Raw genomic sequence first — 21,424 nt, 5'->3', positions numbered from 1 at the left:
TACCCCCGAAATCTTGCGCGTTTTCCAGAAAAAAATTCAGTACGGGCGGAACTTTAAACGTTAATAACTTTTCAACGAAGCCTCCATCAACAAATTGGTATTCTTGATTTTCATCTTATTTTGGCCTCTAGAATCTCCCATTAAAATTTTTCCCAAATGTTGGCCGAACACCCTGTGTGTATACGTATCCACGCAGTTGGCGTGCCCAGAAATTTAGGAGAGGAGATGCAACTAAAAATTAACAGAAACTAATATGTTTTCGAGATATCTAGATTCATAGTTATCAAATGAACACCCTGTATCTATTGTTTCAACCCTGCAAAACATTATATTGATGTATCAAAACAAGAAATAACGACGAAACGTACAAAGAGAAACTTACGTGAAAACAACAGTTACATAAACGTTACAGTGATAAATAAATTTTTTTATCATATCCTCATCGCGCATATTTTACTGCTTCTACATGCCTCTTACATTGACGTAAGTTCATTTCTAACCTTTCTCTACTAATATTATATTTTCTGATTTCTTTACTAATGTTGATTTCATTATTCTTGCTTCCGTCGATTCTCTGTTAAAAGTGGTGGAGGAAGTGCCCTTTCTGGGATTCGATATTATCTCGTTACGAAGTTTCACGACGCCCCTGGGTGCGCCACTGTAACCACGCATTTTATACTATACTCGCATACACGTGATATAATCATATTTTTTTTTTTTTTTTTTTTCATCACACCACCCGCAACTGACCTCACGCAACTTGCAATGTCTGATAACCCTGTGTAACCGGTTCTATACGAATGATACGAAAACATCCTCTTGTCGGATGGACACGTTCGCTGAAAACACCGCGTAACAGACTAACGAACGACCCACTTCTACCGGTACCCACCTATAGTACACTGACACGTATTACACAACACACACATCTACATACACGACCTTGTGCTAATTTCCCTGTAATTTTTTCACCAGTCCCCTGAAACCCTTATCGTCAGTTATAGATCGTTACCAGAGATCGTTTTTCCGAAGCTTTCGTCGTCGTGCCGTATCGATCCACGATCCCGGTCACCGAGTCTTTTTAACGAACACAACGTCCGGTACAACGATTCGAAAAACGGGGTTCCATGCGCGAACCGACGCGAAATAAAACTAATTACGAGCTCGTCGAGAACGATGCTTTCGAAACGAATATCGGTTTGGAAATAGTGGATTGGTCCCGTTCGGAACGGATTCGTTGTAAAGTTCGTCGATTTGTAGAACCCGACGAGCATTTTAGACGCGAACCGTCGGTCGCGATTGGCCTGGCAACGAAAGCTGAGGAACCCTGATCGCGATACGCTTGAATCCAGAATGTTCTATCTGTTCTCCACACCAATCCAGCCTCTGATCCGTCTGCTCCCGGTTTACTAATTTAGGGAATCTATTTGCAGCAGGGGGTTAGATTCGATCCTGATATGCCACAAACCATACGTTTGGAATTTGCAAAAAGTAACACAAAGGTTAGCAAACCCAAGCAACCAGCCGCTGCAGCAGCCACCTCGCACCCTGCTCTGATGCACCCTCTAACTGGACGTAAGTATGCACCGCCACTCGTTCACTTGCTGGATACGTCTCACAACTATTCTCACCCACTGCACCGACTACAACGTATCTTCCTTCCTGTTGTTTATCTCTCTCTCTCTCTTTCTTTCTCTCTCTGTCTCTTGATTTTAATTTTTTTATACATATCCTGACTACCCACACGGTCCTCGAGTTAGACGTGGTTAGAACAAACGATTGAAAATAACTCCCGCCTGTGCGTTGATACCAAATCGCAACGATTGTCTAAAGTCGACGGTCATGCCACATCGAAGGAAAGTTAAGCAACGTTTGGCGCTGTCAAGTACAGTACTTTGGGATGGGTGACCGCTTTAGGAAATATCGCGCGTATTATTAGCATTATTATCGTATACTGGTTTATATTATACCACTGTGACGATTTTGTAATTTACTTGCCCGTTAATATTGGGTTGTTCGGAAAGTAATTTCGTTTTTTTTTTTTTTATGAGAATATAAAGACGATTTTCTTATAGCGAATAAATATTTTATTGAATCATATATCGTCCATTCTGGTCCAACACCTGTTGTCATCTTTCTGACGGTAGCATGATTCCACGCTCATGAAGCTTTTGTTCTTCACTGGCAGAAGACTGATCCAGGGGATTTTTCACCTCCCCGTTTGAAGTAAAAGTTTTACCGTCCAAAAAGTTTTGTAGAAAAAAATTTGTAAAAACGTTCTAAAAAAATTATTTTCGGTTGCAAGAGTCAATTACAATCATTTTTGGTGAATAGACATACTCCCGATATCCTACTGAGTTTCGAGACAAAAATTCATTACTGAAAATATAATGTCTGACCAGGAATGTTCTACTGAAATTTTTCGTCGAAAAAAAAACATTTCAAATCGTGCTAAAAAAATTATTTTCGGTTGCGGGGGTTAATCACAATCATTTTTGGTCATTACACACACCCCCAAAATCCTGCGCATTTTCGAGAAAAAAATTCAAAACGAGCGGAACTCTAAACATGGATAAGTTCTTAACGAAGCCTCCATCAACAAATTGGTGTTCTTGATTTTCGTCTTACTTTTACCTCTAGAATCACCCATTAAAGTTTTTCCCAGGGGTGGCCGAACACCCTCTGTGTAATGACTATGCGACTTAAGTGTGAAGTTGGCTTTGAAAAAATGCAATCAAGTCCTGTGTTGGGGTACAAAACGAAATTACTTTCCGAACAACCCTATATTATACAAAATTAATAATAGGTTAAGAATGTTATTAGAATGCAAAAAAGAACTCGAACAAACGTACGTTTATCTGAACTTTATTAATTAAGTCCTGACATATATGTCCGCGATAAGGCAATTCTCTCGCGGGAAAGCGTTCGAGAAGCTTCGCCACCTGGCGGTAACATCGCAGTACTGCTACGGGCGAGGTATCGCGCGGGCCGAATACGCGCATGCGCGCGCAAGTAGACTGTCGTATACAGAGGTCGCGTGGTCCGCCAAACAGTCGTACACATGAAATATTTACATATAAATTACATGTTAATAACGCGCTTCTGAGACATGCTACGTAGCCTATGTCCGTCCTAGAGTATGCAGAAATAACGTGTCAAAATTTGAGGAAGATCGGTTCAATAGGTCTTGAGTTTTGCGCGAACATAAAAATCGGCTCTCTCTTTATATAATAGTATAGATATTCGAAACTGACATTCAAAATGGTGTTTGGAGTTCGTGTCAATGTTCGCTATCGACGAACGAGTCGCGTTAAATGTTATTTTAATTGCCCGGATCGTGGCTACAGTTTCGTTGCAATTGTTACTTTCGCATTTAAAATTGGTATCCGGACGAACATATTGCGGTAGACGCGTTAATATCAATTTAAACTTTCGGAACGACGTAACCGTGATATTCAATCGTTAATGGATCGTTCCTTTTGGCCACCTCGCGATAGAAATCGATAGTTAGATCGATAACCCGTACGATGAACAGTCGACGCGAATTTGAATACGAACATTTCGGCGAAGAAACACGAATTGAATGGAAATGTTCCATGTTACGTTCGTTTGTGTCGGCGCAAGTACGATTTAATCGTTGCCCCTTGAATTGTTTAATACACGAGAGAGAACATCGATCGTATTATACGTACTTTTCTCGAGGCAAAATTCGCATCGATATAGAATTTCTGTGCAAGAGTCAGGTAGGTCGTAGACGACGAAGGGGAAAGCGAAGATGCATCCGGTGGAATGCGATGCGATCGATGTAGCGCGACAGGAATAAAAAGAATGGACCCGAGGCTCGAGAGGGATCCACCGTGGATGTTTGTTTTATGCCGTCAATAAATATGCATTCGTGTCGGGACGTTCGAGAGACTTCTTGAAATAAACGGAAGGTATCCGTTGGCGGAAAAGGCGGTCAGGGCAGTGAATTTTATCGCGGCGTAGCTCGATTTCAACCCCCTCCCCGCAAATGTGCCCGTAATCGAGATAACGGTCGACCGAACGACTGCGTAAATGTAACAAGATGTTACCTTTTTTAACCTTTATCGAGCATATATTCTTGGTTAGAACACATTGTGGCGCAAGCTTCGCTGCGGTATAGGAACTCGTGAGAATCTCGTGGAGAGGGTTGAAAAGGAAAGGGGGGCGCGTTTCGTCCGGACCTGCTAGTGGACTCATCAATAAGGCTTTTAGCAGGCCCTGCATTAGACGACTGGGATATTGAGAAGTCGTTCGAAGAATGTATATACAAGATGTTCGGTCACCCCTGAGAAAAACTTTAACGGGGGATTTTAGAGACAAAAATAAGACGAAAATCGAGAATACCAATTTGTCGATGGAGGCTTCGTTGAAAAGTTATTAACAATTAAATTAAAAAATTTCAAATCGTTCTGGAAAAATTATTTTCGGCTGCGGGGGACAATTACAATCATTTTTGGTGAATACACATACCTCCGAAATCCTATCCACTTTCGAGAAAAAAATTCGAGAAGGTGTGAAATTTTTCGACGGGGAAAAAAAAATTTCAAATCGTTTTTGGAAAAATTATTTTCATTTGCAGGGCTCAATTACAAGCATTTGTTGTCAAAAGACATACCCCCGAATTCCTACTAAGTTTCGAGAAAAAAATTCGAGTAAGTGCCGAAATTTTTCGGTGAAATTAAAAAATTTCAAATCGTTTTGGAAAAAATATTTTCATTTGCAGGGGTCAATTACAAGCATTTTTTGTCAAAAGACATACCCTCGAATTCCTACTAAGTTTCGAGAAAAAAATTCGAGTAAGTGCCGAAATTTTTTGATGGGGAAAAAAAATTTCAAATTGTTTTGGAAAAATTATTTCCGGTTGCAAGGATCAATTACAATCATTTTTGATGAACAGACATATCCCCGAAATCTTGCGCGTTTTCGAGAAAAAAATTCAGCACGGGCGGAACTGGAAACGTTAATAACTTTTTAACGAAGCCTCCATCAATAAATTAGTATTCTTGATTTTCGTTTTAATTTGGCCTCTAGAATCCTCCATTAAAATTACACCCTGTATAGCAACCGAGGGTCGAGCGCTTGTGAGAGCGCGACCCCTCTGGTGGCGAGCATGGGAGGCGACAACATTTTACTTTATTAGGACCGCGCTTAAATTCTTACGTTTCACGGTGACATTCGATCGAGGGTTTCCAAAGTGCACTGCTGGCCAATATTGCAAGCTCGCTTCATTTTTGGTTCGTTCATCGTTACGGTTAGAGCTGTTGCTTTTTTCGTTTGCAGAATTACGTAAATATACGCGAAAGATAAATGGGATAAAATTCAGCAATATTCACGTAAACGATGAATCGTAACCCTCTTCGAGAAAAATGCAGCTTGTAAAATAGAAAGCATAAGTTCCATTATAAATATCCGTTTATTTATAAACTAATTACTATGAACATTGTTCTTAATAATCAGTAGCCGATCCACGACGGTGAGTTGGTTGGAATATTTTTGATTTCATACTGTTTATAAGATTTTCTATCACACTTTTCGATAAATTCGTCTGACGAGTATTTACTATATACAGGGTGTTTGGCCACCCCTGGGTAATCGAGATCTCTACTTCCTGTACACGAGTAGTTACCGCAACGTTTTAACAAGCAGCGATAAGCAACATCCATTGTTTCTATTATACGAACAGATTTATCGATAGGGCATCTTGAAGGTGGACGGTGACGAACCAAAAACGGTAGACCAGCCAATTTACGGTGGGAAAACTCGCGTATTGTTTTACGATAAAGACGTTCGCACCGTTGTACCTTTTGACTCGGCGAACAATACAACCGCAGATATTTTTATTTTTGAAAATAACACGTTAACATCCCGTATTCGGGAAACGAGCGTTTCGTTAGACGGTTGAAAAGAAAAACTGATTAATATTCTTCGGCCCAACGAACAGTGGAAACCAGAAACACCTCGGCGGAGTTTAATAAGCGAGTCCTGTGGTACTAAGAACTCGTTAAACCGGCCGCTTACGAAGTTTCTCGTACGGGCAGAAGCAACGTGAATAAAACATGTCTGGTCGATCTATAAACTTTGAGCGTGAAAACCATTGGAAAAAAAAACAAAAAAAAACGAACAAGATAAAGTAAATGCGGTTGCGGGCAGAGCACGGACAATGCGTTGAATTATTGAAAGAAAGACGGATAAAATTAACAGCATTTCAGCGTGAAACGGTGTGCGTCCTGTTTTCAAATATTACATCGATACACTGAACTTCAGCAGAGCACAGTGTTTCGACCAATCGGACAAAATTTTCTGTCTCCGACTCTAGAGGCCCAAATAAGACGAAAATCAAGAATACCAATTTGTTGATGGGGGCTTCGTTAAAAAGTTATTAACAATTAAATTCAAAAATTTCAAATCGTTCTAAAAAAATTATTATCATTTACAGGGGTCAATTACAAGCATTTTTAGTCACAAGTCATACCCCCGAATTCCTACTCAGTTTCGAGAAAAAAATTCGAGTAAGTGCCGAAATTTTTCGGTGAAATTGAAAAATTTCAAATCGTTTTGGAAAAAATATTTTCAGTCACAGGGGTCAGTTACAAGTATTTTTGGTCAAGAGACATACCCCCGAATTCCTACTCAGTTTCGAGAAAAAAATTCGAGAATTTGTGAAATTTTTCGACGGAAAGAAAAAATTTCAAATCGTTCTGGAAAAATTATTTTCGATTGCGGGGTTCAATTACGATAATTTTTTGTGAATAGACATACCCCCGAAATCCTGCGTATTTTCGTGAAAAAAATTCCGTACGGGCGGAACTTTTAACGTTAATAATTTTTTAATTAAGCCAGGTCTAATTGTGTCCTCTAGAATCCTCCATTAAAATTTTTCCCAGAAACACGATCATCGATTATCGAAAAGAACAATTAATTTATGATGTATCAATTGTATGTTACTATGTGTCAATAATAATTAGACATTATAATTCACGTTTGTAATATCAATTTTTTTAAAATATTAATATTTCTGAAATTTGTAAGTGACTGCAACCGTGACAAATATTAACGATTATTTGATTATTATTTAAATGCAATACGATCGTTCGAATAATCATTATTGTCGAATGTTATTGTACTGTCGACTATTTGACGTTTGACCCTAACCTTGTTTCTACTTTATATTCGTTTAGCGTTGAATTTACTGACCTGTTAGGGCGATGGATTTCAAATAGACACTCCTTACGGGTTCACAAGTACTTAAGAGTATTGTATTTACAGATAGAAATGTACTTAGTTTGTAGTTATGCTACGACGCGACGCGTGTAACGTTGGACGTGATTTTTGAGTCGCGTACGTACGGATAACGGAAGAAGAAACGCCTAATTGGTCCGCGCGTGACCAAAAGAAACATGGCGTCAAGACCGCGAGTTTTAAACTCTGTCTAACAGGTCCGCCAGCATTCCCGGCGCATTTCGCTGTTTTAAAAAAACCATCGGTACGATTCGGATATATGAGAATCCAAGATCATATCTGGTCACGTTACTTTTCCGCGCGCTAATCCGTATATCGACCAAAACTCGCGTGGCAATAATTTCAGTCGAAAAAAGGAAAAGAATTCTCGCGACAACGTCGAAATGAAGCTCGTGTGACAAATCGATGGCGATATCTCTTCGACGACAGTAACGTAACTCAAAATGTCCACCGGACGCGAAGGTCTCTCGAATTTTAGAGATCCTGGACTTTTTAACAAACATAGTATCAATTATTCCGATAATTTACAACGCATGTTTCTCTCCTAAACGTAAATTTTTTAACAAATAATGAATATGGACAAGTCTCGTAACAGTCTTACCAGAGATATTTTACACAACAAATTGCTTTAAATTGCGTTTCTCATTTATAAATCGGAATTAGTAAACCACACGAACGACGATAATTTGGGAAGAAATTTTTAAATAATAAATGGTTAATATCAAGAAATTTTAAATAAGAAATATTTTCGTAACTTTTATCGTAACTTTCATTGCGGGAGCGGGAAAAAAATGAATCTACGCTGGGAGAAGAATTAGAAATATTTAGTATTCCGACCAAACCTCTTGGAATTGAAAAACTAGTAAAATTGCGTGACGTAAAATTAAATTCACAGATGCTCGGCCATCGAACGTACGCACCGCTTGCGACAACCTTCGGGGTAGAACACTTCACCTTGTGGCGTGTGAAAACTCACCCACCCGTGCAGTTCTCTTGCGAAAACAGAGACGTAGGTACATTCCTCTGCGCATAAGTAATGCGCCACCTTGCTCGTCGTGCCTGTCAGACAACAACTATCGCGAGTGAAACTCGCTGCGAATGAATACTTTACACCTCGGTACTTTACGCTCGGTCACAAAAGTCTACAGACGAGTGGAAAATATATGGAAATCATTTTAAAACGGCAGAAAGTCCACGTACGATGAAACTCCATTTACAGTTAAGGGGAAAATTAAGTGGACGGATGATGAAAACGAATATCAATGAAATTTAATTACTATAGCATCGTAATTACAGATTTAAATTTTAATGGGAGATTCTAGAGGCAAAAATAAGACGGAAATCAAGAATACCAATTTGTTGATGAAGGCTTCGTTAAAAAGTTATTAACGTTTCAAGTTCCGCCCGTACTGAATTTTTTTCTCGAAAACGCGCAAGATTTCGGGGATATGTCTATTCACCAAAAATGATTGTAATTGACCCTCGAAACCGACAATAATTTTTTCAGAACGATTTCAAATTTTTTTTTTTCGTCGAAAGAATTTAGGCACTTACTTAGATTTTCGGTAAGGAATTTTTTTCTCGAAAGTGCGTAGGAATTCGGGGATATGTGTAATGACCAAAAATGATCGCAATTGAGCCCCGCAACCGAAAATAATTTTTCCAAAATGATTTGAAATTTTTTTTTCCCGTCGAAAAATTTCGCTTCTCGAATTTTTTTCTAGAAAGTGGGTAGGATTTCGGGGGTATGTCTATTCACCAAAAATGATTACAATTGATCCCCGCAACCGTAAATAATTTTTCCAGAACAATTTGAAATTTGTTAATTTAATTGTTAATAACTTTTCAATGAAGCCTCCATCAACAAATTGGTATTCTATTCTTAAAATGTAGAATAGAAATTTTTAATGGTGTGTTCCCGGCCGGAAGGGGTCGCGAGCCTGAAAAAAAATGTAACACAGGTGTGACCGAACACACATTAACTAACCTCGATCTAATTTCGATAGATTTCGATCGCTTTTAGACTTTAATCGACCGTGTACTTAATTCGAGGCTAAAGTTCGACGACCACGGTAAATTGGAAGAATAACCGCGAAAGCCACGCGGTGGAAAATAGTACCGAGGCAGCTCGTGTTCGCTTCGAACTTACGGTTCGCCGTGGGAATCGCAGGTCAGCCTAAAATCAATAAAGTGCAAGGTCCTGCCACGTACGAAAACCCTTCGTGTGCAGTAAAAACCGAATAGCACGTATGTGCCACCCGGGTATCTGAATTATTTACCATTTTCCACATATTTTCTTCGACGATCGACGAAGAACCGAATGATTTTTTTATTCTCCGACGCAGGTTCGAATTCCACTCAACGAAATAGAATAATTTCGAACGATTTTAACGTTTCGCAAAACAGAGAAGACCGACGGTGAAAGTAAAGTAAAGTTTTTAATCGTCTTTCGGGAATGAAAAACTTTCGTGCCCGATTATAATAATTTTTTTACAACACACATTACTAACGAAGCAAATTGTTATCACTACGGATACTTTTTATCGTGTTCCGTTAAAAAATTTGGAAACTACGTTCCAATATTTCCCCTTGTTACTTTCAAGCCAGGTCTCCCCCGCCATATTTAATATCTTAAAAGCTTCAACCCGTTTTTTGTGTTAGACATTCGCTAAAAATATTACCTGACGTATTAAAAATGCAGTATTTTATCATTTTAAATATATTTTCTGTTAGAATAAACGATACACGGGCTTCAAACGTGCCACCCGGTGTCGGGCACATCTTCATTTCAATTGTCTGTCTGATCTGTTCCCTTGTTCGTGTTGTTTGCTCGATCTCGCGTTGCCTCGTTGTAATTTAAACTTTCTTATAATAAATCAGTTATAACGAAACCCGAGGCTCTTTATTTGGTGCACGTTCAATAACCTGCCGTGAATCTCTCTCACAGGTTATGGGCCCAGATTAACCGAAAAATTGAGTCGCATTTCACTCAACCTAACGATATGTAAATTGTCAAAATTGATAGTAAGACAAAAAACTGATCTGATAAGTTTACGAAGCAGACATCCATCAGTGAACGTGATTTTCTTACAAGAGTTTGCAATATTTAAATAATTGTCATTATTTATTTAAATACAAACAATTAATTTGCGTAGCGTTTGAAGCTCGTAAAATATTTGTTAGCGAATTAACAAAGTCATGCGGATACGACGATCTCCCAATTATTTTTTGTAGTTTATATAACGTGGTTCATTAGTACACCGAATACACGGTCTCGTTTAGAAAAACGAATAACCACGATGGAGAAGAGGAACAGGTTGATCTTTTTAAACGAAATAATTAAAACGCCGCCGCGAAAACAGTAAAATTTCGAATGAACGCGGAGGAGAACAATTAGAAAGAATTTTTATGGTTGTGGGCAATAACAAACGTAAACGCAGAATCGTGACCGGAGTTGGTTTGAATAGTCTGTTACATTTAATAATTCTGGGGACTTGTCGCGGGAGAAACAGAACGAAACGAATATTCTCGAGAGAACAATGGACGTTGAACGACTATGTGGGTCACTTGAAAAATTCCAAGCAAACGCGTCGTTCGATAAACTCTATCGTGAATCTGTTAACACGGAGATAAGTAACAATTTTGAACAAACTGATTATGCGGCTGCGATGTACAAAATTTTCACAGCTCATTAGGGAAATTTCTATCCGCGAAAGAACTGTAAACAATTCAGCGGTAAAACAGATATTCCCAGCTGGCAGGGAAATCGCTAATTACAATGTAGCCAGGTTGAACTATTTAGATCATCCGATCGTGACACAACATTACACGATAAATCATGTTTTTACGCAACTCTGGCCATCCCAGATGCACTATCGTTCCTAGTATTAACAAAGACGATGGGGCTATTAAAAATTCATAAAACGAGCTCGTTAACTGATTCGAATATTTTAACAACATGTAATTAAAATCGTCAAAATCATTAACATGAAAGTCGCGAGATTTAATGAACCCTCGTACGTAGAAAGTTCAGCGGGAATTGGGTGAACTTCTAAGATCAAATCTCTGCTTTTGAAATTGTTGGAGCTGGAATCAATGTTGCTCAAGATGTTGAGATGTTCCGTATATTGTGAAACATTAGGTTCATGAAGGGAAAGTAATAAATAATTTAACTTAAATAACTATTCACGTGTACGTATAAACAATGCGTTTCTTTCTTTTTAAATAAAATGTAACACTTGAAAACAAAAATAATGTTACTTATAACGTTCGTTGCCTACACTCGCTCAAGTTTTCTACTTTTAAACGGTACGATTTAAACTCGTATCCCAAAAAATTTGTAACGTTCAAGTTGTGCCCATTTCACGGTATTAAAAATTCTTTTACGTGCCTCTTTTCGATTTTCAATGCAAATTGATACCCCTACGGTCGACCAGTACTCCAACGTACGGCGCCATCTTGCGGCCACATGCGCGCCATAATTTCAACTGTAAAATTGTCCAACATACACTGCTGACCTATATTACAAGTTCACTTAATTTTTGTCTCGTTTATTATGATAGTTACAACTATTGTTTCTTTCTTTTTGCAGTATTAAAGATAAAGCTATGAAAAAAAAATTTTGTAATTTCCTTTGAAAATTATCAAAGAGTTGTAGAAACATATTTGTTCCAGTACGTTGGAGAACATAATACAGTAATATTTAAATTTTAACAAGACAATGCCTCTATCCATCGCAGTGCCAGTACTCGATCATGGTTTAGAGACCACAATATTCAAAATTTCATACGTCCAGCTTATGCTCCGGATATAAATCCTATGGAAAATGTATGGGGAATACTCGTCAGTCGAATTTATCGGAATGATACAAAATATTCTACAGTTCAACAATTTTCATTGTAATTAGTTTATAAACAAATGGTTATTTATAACGGAACTTATGCTTCTTATCCTGCAAGCAGCATTATTTTTAGAAAGGGTTACAATTCATCGTTTACGTAAATATTACAAAAATTAAGTGAACTTGTAATGTTCAGGAAACAGGCCAGTGTAGGTGTAGCCTGGTCGAAAATATTAATCATAATGCTCGATGCAATATGGTTGAGCTAAATAGATCACCCTCGACCGACCGTGCTGCAGCGTTATACAAAAGAGCGTCTTGTTGCGCAACCGTGGCCACTCTGAACAATAGTTCTCGACTAATTGCATGTTCGTGACGTATCGCTGGCTATGAGAAACAAACGGTTTCGTAGAAGCCGCTTTGGGTCGATTTCCATTGATTTTACTGCGATGCCAGACGACCCTCGTTTCGAGTCGCGAATGTAATACGCGCGAGCGTCGAGCACTTCCTGTTCACCTGGCGATGGTAGCAAAGAAGAAAGACTCCAATAACCCAAGTGGTTCTACGACAAACAATGAACTCGATCTACGAATCGAAACGCTACAGAATTCTTTTGAATGTTCCATTCGAACAAGTGTACATTGGAAACGCGTAAAAATTCAAAGGACAATAGTAGAAATTAGCCATTTTTTATCTATCAGACAATCAAGGTTTTTCGTAGTGTATATTTCTACGGATCTTAAGGATTCCGAAATACGTAATTGTTTACCAGGACCAAAATAAGCTAATTTGTATCATTGTTCTTTGTAACATTGCAAGTTACTATAGAATAACCTATTGATATGTAAGATGAGAATTTGAAATCTTCTAAACAATATAAATCTTAATATTTGGACAACTTTGATGATAATGTAGAAGAAAACTATCAATTGCTCTTTGTAACATTGCAAGTTACTATAGAATAACCTATTGATATCTAAGATGAGAATTTGAAATCTTCTAAACAATGTAAATCTTAATATTTGGACAACTTTCATGATAATGTAGAAGAAAACTATCAATTGCTCTTTGTAACATTGCAAGTTACTATAGAATAACCTATTGATATCTAAGATGAGAATTTGAAATCTTCTAAACAATATAAATCTTAATATTTGGTCAACTTTGACGGAAATGTAGAAGAAAACTATCAATTGGTCTTTGTAACATTGCAAGTTACTATAGAATAGCCTGTTTGTACCTAAAATAAGAATTTAAAATCTTCTAAACAATATAAATCCCAATATTTGGTCAACTTTGACGGTAATGTAGAAGAAAACTATCAATTGGTCTTTGTAACATTGCAAGTTACTATAGAATAGCCTGTTTGTACCTAAAATAAGAAATTCAAATCTTCTAAACAATATAAATCCCAATATTTGATCATCTTTGACGGTAATGTAGAAGAAAACTATCAATTGGTCTTTGTAACATTGCAAGTTACTATAGAATAGCCTGTTTGTACCTAAAATAAGAATTTGGAATCTTCTAAACTATGTAACTCTTAATATTTGGTCAACTTTGACGGTAATGTAGAAAAAAACTATCAATTGGTCTTTGTAACATTGCAAGTTACTATAGAATAGCCTGTTTGTACCTAAAATAAGAATTTGAAATCTTCTAAACTATGTAAATCTTAATATTTGGACAACTTTCATGATAATGTAGAAGAAAACTATCAATTGCTCTTTGTAGCATTGCAAGTTACTATAGAATAGCCTGTTTGTACCTAAAATAAGAAATTCAAATCTTCTAAACAATATAAATCCCAATATTTGATCATCTTTGACAGTAATGTAGAAGAAAACTATCAATTGGTCTTTGTAACATTACAAGTTACTATAGAATAGCCTGTTTGTACCTAAAATAAGAATTTGAAATCTTCTAAACTATGTAACTCTTAATATTTGGTCAACTTTGATGGTAATGTAGAAGAAAACTATCAATTGGTCTTTGTAACATTGCAAGTTACTATAGAATAGCCTGTTTATACCTAAACTAAGAATTTGAAATCTTCTAAACAATATAAATCCCAATATTTGGTCATCATTGACGGTAATGTAGAAGAAAACTATCAATTGCTCTTTGTAGCATTGCAAGTTACTATAGAATAGCCTGTTTGTACCTAAAATAAGAATTTGAAATCTTCTAAACAATATAAATCTCAATATTTGGTCAACTTTGATGATAATGTAGAAGAAAACTATCAACTTCGAAACATAAGTAATATTGTTTGTTTTTTTCTCAAAACTTTTCTGTATGTGTAAATATTACATGTTCTTTGTAAAAGAATTGTAGATTATACAGCTTGTCCCAGAACGAATTCTACATGGAAAGGTAAATCGGAAATGTAAAATAGTATTTGTTTGCACAATGGTTCGTTTTCGAGGAAATCCAGTAGAGTAAAGCGTGGTCATGGGTAGAAGTAGAAACAGTGAATAATGGACAAACACACCAGTTGAATCGTACACAATTGCAAGCGTACACGAGAAATTTTCGAATGCAATTATGTCGCTAACGAAGCAACATGCGAACAAATTTTATTCTACATTTCCGATTATCGTTGCATGTAGATGCATCGTTCGCCCGATTTGGACACCGTGTACAAAACGTAACACAGAGTTTCTCGAACTTCTCGCAAATTTTTGACGGACTGGTAAAATAGAATTCAATTTTTATTTTTGTAACATAATTTAAAACGAGTCTTGTAAAAAAAGGTATTTATGCTTTAGTATTTACTGGATTCAAATAGTTTCGTGAATAGAAATTTTTTAGGTTATGCACCAAACCATTGGTCTTAGAATTTGTTCGAAACTGTATAATAATACATTTTTTTATCGAATGCACAGCTGTATATAGGCATATATAGGGTATAAGAATGCACGTGCAGAGCATTGTTTATGTTAATACAATTTACACAAACTGCAACAAATAAACGTAAGACCGAATACCAAGAAAAATTGATAACACCCACTGTAAAACACGGCGATGGCTTCTAATACTGCTTAAATGTCGTCCATGTTGAAAATTTATTGCAATGAAGTTCATAGAGTCGTTAAAAGAGAATTTGTTTTCCTATATAGAAGAATTCAGAAATAATAAAGCGTTTCAACGCGACAATGATGAAACAGTTAAAAAATTTTTGGAAAATAATAACATATTGGTACCGTCTTGACCACCTTAAAATCTCGATTTAAATACAACAGAGCACTCGTGAGGTAAGTTGGAAAGAAACGCCCGATAAAAGGATCGATGCACAAAACTGCAATTTATAAAATCATTTTAATATGGATGAAAGAATAGTGTGCTAAAAATTCGGGATACTTTCAAAGGGATATAATAATATTATTAACTTAATTTCCGACATCAATTAATCAGGAAATATTTGTTAATTTTATTATTCGTATTTTATAAATTAATAAATAAATAAAAAGTTTATAAACGTCGATTTAAATACACGAGTCTGGATACATAAGATTTGACAGTTTCTCCGATCATCGCATCGCATTCCACATAAAATTTCTCTGCTCGAGGAAAATTACGTTGCCAAAAAGCCTTTCGAAATCGACGACCAAACGCGAACAATGCGCCTCGCGACCTCGAACGTTCGATAAGAAACGTGTAATGCCATTCTTTGAGGAGATCAGACGGACCTCGAGAAGCGACCACTCATTGTCGGTGGCGGCTAATCGTAAGCGTTTTCCGACACGCGTTTCCAAGAAGTACGTAATGTTTCTGCCGTGCAACGACTGTGATTACGTTCGATGGTATCACGCCATTATGTAGTTTCGCTGTAAATAATCCTCGCTGTGGTTGTGGGAACTTACGACCAGGCACCGTCTAATAACGCGTCGGCTCGAACAAAATGAACACGGCGCAATAACATTAGCAACAACGATTGCCATTTTTCGCTGATAATTCTTTAATCAAAATGGTATCTGCGGACGATTGCTCGTATTGCGTAACGTTCGCGATTATACGGCCGGATCGATAAGAATGCTCTTCGATCGACTGGAAATTGTTCGACGACGCAATGATACAATTGTTCCGGCAAAGTGGATGACGATTTTTAATATATTCGTTGGACGAGGACGACGTCGATTTAATTAAAATAGGAAGTATCGATCGCGTCTAACGCGCTTGCTCTAACTTCTCTTGCCGGTTCAACCAAAGATTCGTTCGCTTAATCTTTTCGATAAGCTCTGCGGGTATTTTTCACGAAGGAATAAACGAAGGAAGTTTCATTTTAGTACCGTTAAAGTTACTTATATTCGAATCGAGAACGCAATATCGACAACGTCCACAGGTATACCGATGATAATTATGTTGACGTTCCATGGATCACCTTACAATTATTACACAAACAATATTATAAAAACAGGAACTGCATACTTGTTACTATCACCCGTGTATCTTCGACCATGTTCAGGACTTTCGTTGATATCTTCATTGAAAATATAAACTGTTTTTAATTTTTTTTCTTGAGATTTCTAAGAATACGTTCCATAAGATCTACAAAATTTTTGTTGAAATTTATTACAGTACGCATACTTTTTAACATCCACGTTGAATATGTTTAAAGTAAAGTAACCGAATCCGCCGAACGGTCAAATGTATCGTATTTTACCGATAACGGTAAGTTCCTGCATCGCTCGAGTCACCCAGGGTGATCCGTAAACGCGACTCGCGTATTCAATTAAACATCGTTGATCGTTACCATCGATACTACCGTAGCCGTGTAAACCTTTCACACTAACTGTATGTTCTATTGCAGACCTAGGGAACCCGTTCTTCCCTGGTGGTCCTGAATTGTGGCACCATCCACTGGCGTACTCTACCGCTGGCGAATTACCCGGCACGCTCCAACATGCGACGCTGGTCCATCAGGCGTTACATCCTCAGGTCCCCGTACGTTCCTATCTTTGACTATCTGCAGACAAAGCTCTGGAGCCGCCGACGAGCGCCCCGATGCACGTTAGTGATACATGATCGTTATACTCGATTACTATACGATACAACTAGAAGGTAGACATGCACGTAGAGAATACGAGACCAGCCGTCGACGGCTAGACCTGGCTCGATAACGGGGGTTACTTGTTCAAACACCAGAACGTTCAGGCTGTTCCACCTTTGGAAATCAAAACCGTGAAAATCCTCGGCACGCGCGGTCATTTTTAACCGTCTACCACCATTTAGTACGTTAAAATACTTTCCGCGGTACGTGTTCGATCTATGCGAAAATTTTCATCCTTTTTTCGAGCGTTCGTATACAGAATGGTTCGACTATCCCTGGGAAAAATTTTAACGAGCGATTCTAGAGGTCAAAATGAAATGAAAAACGTTAAAATTTCCGCCTGTAGATAGGCAACCTGCATACATCAAAAGTAGAGTGAAAATCGTATTCGATTTCGTTATCCTTTTATCGATCGATTTGTACCGCCATTACTGATCAACAGCATTATTATATATTTTTAAGTTTTATATTTCATAATTCAATTTTTTATTTTTAATATTCATTTTTGTTTGTCTTTTCTTCGATCTTCTTTTATTTTCACCATTATTTTTTTCTACAAATGATATACAGGGTGAACGATCACACTTGGGAAAAATTTTACTGGGAGATACTAGAGGCCAAAATACGACGAAAATCAAGAATATCAATTTCTTGAGCGAGGCTTCGTTAAAAAGTTATTAACAAAATAAAAATTAAGAAAATTTCAAATCATTCTGGAAAAATTATTTTTGGCCGCTGGGATCAATTCTAATCATTTTTGCTGAATAGACACATCCCCGAAATCCTACGCATTTTCGAGAAAAAAATTCGAGTAAGTGGACCAATTTTTCGACAAAATTAAAAAATTTCAAATCGTTCTAGAAAAATTATTTTTAGTTGCGGGGGTCAGTTGCAATCATTCTTGGTGATCAGGCATACCCTCGAAATCCTACGCATTCTCGAGAAAAAAATTCGAGTAAGTGGACCAATTTTTCGACAAAATTAAAAAATTTCAAATCGTTCTGGAAAAATTATTTGTAGTTGTGGGGGTCAGTTGCAATCATTTTTGCTGAATAGACACATCCCCGAAATCCTACGCATTTTCGAGAAAAAAATTCGAGTAGGTGGACCAATTTTTCGACAAAATTAAAAAATTTCAAATCGTTCTGGAAAAATTATTTTTAGTTGCGGGGGTCAGTTGCAATCATTCTTGGTGATCAGACATACCCTCGAAATCCTACGCATTCTCGAGAAAAAAATTCGAGTAGGTGGACCAATTTTCGACAAAATTAAAAAATTTCAAATCGTTCTGGAAAAATTATTTTTAGTTGCGGGGGTCAGTTGCAATCATTCTTGGTGATCAGACATACCCTCGAAATCCTACGCATTCTCGAGAAAAAAATTCGAGTAGGTGGACCAATTTTTCGACAAAATTAAAAAATTTCAAATCGTTCTGGAAAAATTATTTTTAGTTGCGGGGGTCAGTTGCAATCATTCTTGGTGATCAGACATACCCTCGAAATCCTACGCATTTTCGAGAAAAAAATTCGAGTAAGTGGACCAATTTTTCGACAAAATTAAAAAATTTCAAATCGTTCTAGAAAAATTATTTTTAGTTGCGGGGGTCAGTTGCAATCATTCTTGGTGATCAGACATACCCTCGAAATCCTACGCATTCTCGAGAAAAAAATTCGAGTAAGTGGACCAATTTTTCGACAAAATTAAAAAATTTCAAATCGTTCTGGAAAAATTATTTTTAGTTGCTGGGGTCAGTTGCAATCATTTTTGCTGAATAGACACATCCCCGAAATCCTACGCATTTTCGAGAAAAAAATTCGAGTAGGTGGACCAATTTTTCGACAAAATTAAAAAATTTCAAATCGTTCTGGAAAAATTATTTTTAGTTGCGGGGGTCAGTTGCAATCATTCTTGGTGATCAGACATACCCTCGAAATCCTACGCATTCTCGAGAAAAAAATTCGAGTAGGTGGACCAATTTTCGACAAAATTAAAAAATTTCAAATCGTTCTGGAAAAATTATTTTTAGTTGCGGGGGTCAGTTGCAATCATTCTTGGTGATCAGACATACCCTCGAAATCTTACGCATTTTCGAGAAAAAAATTCGAGTAGGTGGACCAATTTTTCGACAGAATTAAAAAATTTCAAATCGTTCTGGAAAAATTATTTTTAGTTGCGGGGGCCAGTTACAATCATTCTTGGTGATCAGACATACCCTCGAAATCCTACCCACTTTCCAGAAAAAAATTCGAATAAGTGGACAAATTGCCGTTCTACCGGCGGAACTTTGATCGTTAATAACTTTTTAACGAAGCTTCAATCAACAAATTGGTATTCTTGATTTTCGTCTTATTTTGTCTCCTAGAATCTCTCATTAAAATTTTTCCCACGGTTTGGTCGAACACCCTGTATAATTTTATACTACGCATACAAACTACGAATTTTGGACAGCGTGAAATTTCAGAATTTAAATCTGTATAACAGACGTGTTTATTTGGTGCCTGGGAAACACGTTAACTGTAACGTGGTATTCGAACAAATTACCCTCGAAGACGAAACATTGATCAAACAGAGGAATCCTGAGATTTCGCGAAACTCGGTCCTAATGTAATAAGTTTATACACTGATGGAGAAATTGCAGACCGGAGTTGAAGGCAGGAAATTTCTGTAACTTAAGAAACACACGGTCGGAACCCGGGGAACTTTGTGTTATTTGATTGCACGTAACGATTCCAGTTTTAAGATCGTTAAAGTTTCCAAAAGCAAATTACGCTCGCGAGTTAATTATCGCGACTATAATTTCGTACGTAAATAAAGATATACCGTCTTTGGTTGTTTCGTTGCATTTTCTGGCGCGCTCGAGCACCGTGCACTGTTCGATGTTAGAACGATCAGAACGGTGTGGTACTGCCGGGTACGAATTCGCCAAACAGGAGCTATTGATTTTTAATATCGTCTAGCCCTGTGCCAGGTTCACGCGGGTACCTATCACGCACTATCGCGAAGGATATCGCCTGATGAAATCAAGTTCAATATAAAATACCAACGAATATCAAAAACGATTCAACTTCGAGCGTGTCTATTTTCATTGCTCGTTTATGCAATTTTAATAACATACAGTGTGTGCGTGAGTGTGTGTTAATTAATCGTTAGTCGCTTATTGCATGAATTTTCCTTGAGGGTTCCTAGATAAACTTCTCATTTTTTCGTTTCGTTTTGTGATTTTTTTTTCTAATGGTAGGTAGGCTATTTTGTATCGAAAGGAGGATGTTGAAAAAGTTTCAAAATTTCATTGAAATATATTCACTATTGTAAGAGTTATGGTCGTTTGAAAACTGGACCATTTTCATGGGGTTTTTCGCACTTTACGGGTTACAGAGAAGAACATTTCGAATAGTTTTGGAATTACTACATATTTTTCACTTAAATACGCGTCGTTTGCATTTTGAAACATTAAAATCCTCCAATCCGTTCGGAAATTATGATGTTTTAAAGATACGCATGAAATATTGGGAAGACATTTCTGGCCTGAAATTATATTTTCGGTGAGGAATTTTTTTCTCGGAACTGAGTAGGAATTCGGGGTCATGTCTAATCACCAAAAATGATTGTAACTGGCCCCCGCAACTAAAAATAATTTTTCCAGAACGATTTGAAATTTTTCAATTTTGTCGAAATATTTCATAACTACTCCAATTTTTTTCTCGATAATGAGTACGATTTCGGGGGTATGTCTATTCACGAAAAGTGATTGTAATTGACCCCCGCAGCTAAAAATAATTTTTCCAGAATGATTTGAATTTTTTTAATTTTGTCGACAAATTGGTCCACCCACTTGAATTTTTTTCTCGAAAATACGTAGGATTTCGGGAGTGTGTTTATTCACCAAAAATGATTGTAATGATCCCCGCAATCAAAAATAATTTTTTTAGAATGATTTGAAATTTGTTAATTTAATTTTTTAATAACTTTTTAACAAAGCCTCAATCAACAAATTGATATTCTTGATTTTCGTCTTATTTTCGCCTCTAGAATATGTACAATAATACTGTTGGTCAGTAATGGCGGTACAAATTGATCGATAAATGGCGGAAGTCGATCGAAAAAAGGATAACAAAATTGAATACAATTTTCCTATAAATAGTCAAATGACACATCATTACTAATTCAGCTATAAAAACTAGAGACTGCAATGAGTACATTTGAATTTAAACAAATGAATCAATTTTTTCCAAAAAATTGAACTTTTTTTAAAAAAATCAAACAATTGC

General features: G+C 37.0%; 1 protein-coding gene across 2 annotated transcripts in view; it reads left to right on the top strand.

Moving 5' to 3' along the window:
* Positions 1 to 21,424, top strand: part of LOC122402766 (protein couch potato-like) — a 184,307-nt gene that overhangs the window by 140,667 nt on the left and 22,216 nt on the right. For both annotated transcript variants that reach the window (XM_043405831.1, XM_043405830.1), the window contains exons 5-6: positions 1,434 to 1,575; positions 16,917 to 17,050. In XM_043405831.1, coding sequence (XP_043261766.1) covers positions 1,434 to 1,575; positions 16,917 to 17,050 — 276 coding nt within the window. The remainder of the gene's footprint in view (positions 1 to 1,433; positions 1,576 to 16,916; positions 17,051 to 21,424) is intronic.

Source organism: Colletes gigas, unplaced genomic scaffold (genome assembly GCF_013123115.1).
Source record: "Colletes gigas isolate AHSC1104 unplaced genomic scaffold, ASM1312311v1 Colletes_gigas_Sc00039, whole genome shotgun sequence".
NCBI lineage: Eukaryota > Metazoa > Arthropoda > Insecta > Hymenoptera > Colletidae > Colletes > Colletes gigas.
Note: the sequence above shows the minus strand (reverse complement) of the source record. Positions and strands in the feature narration are given on the sequence as shown.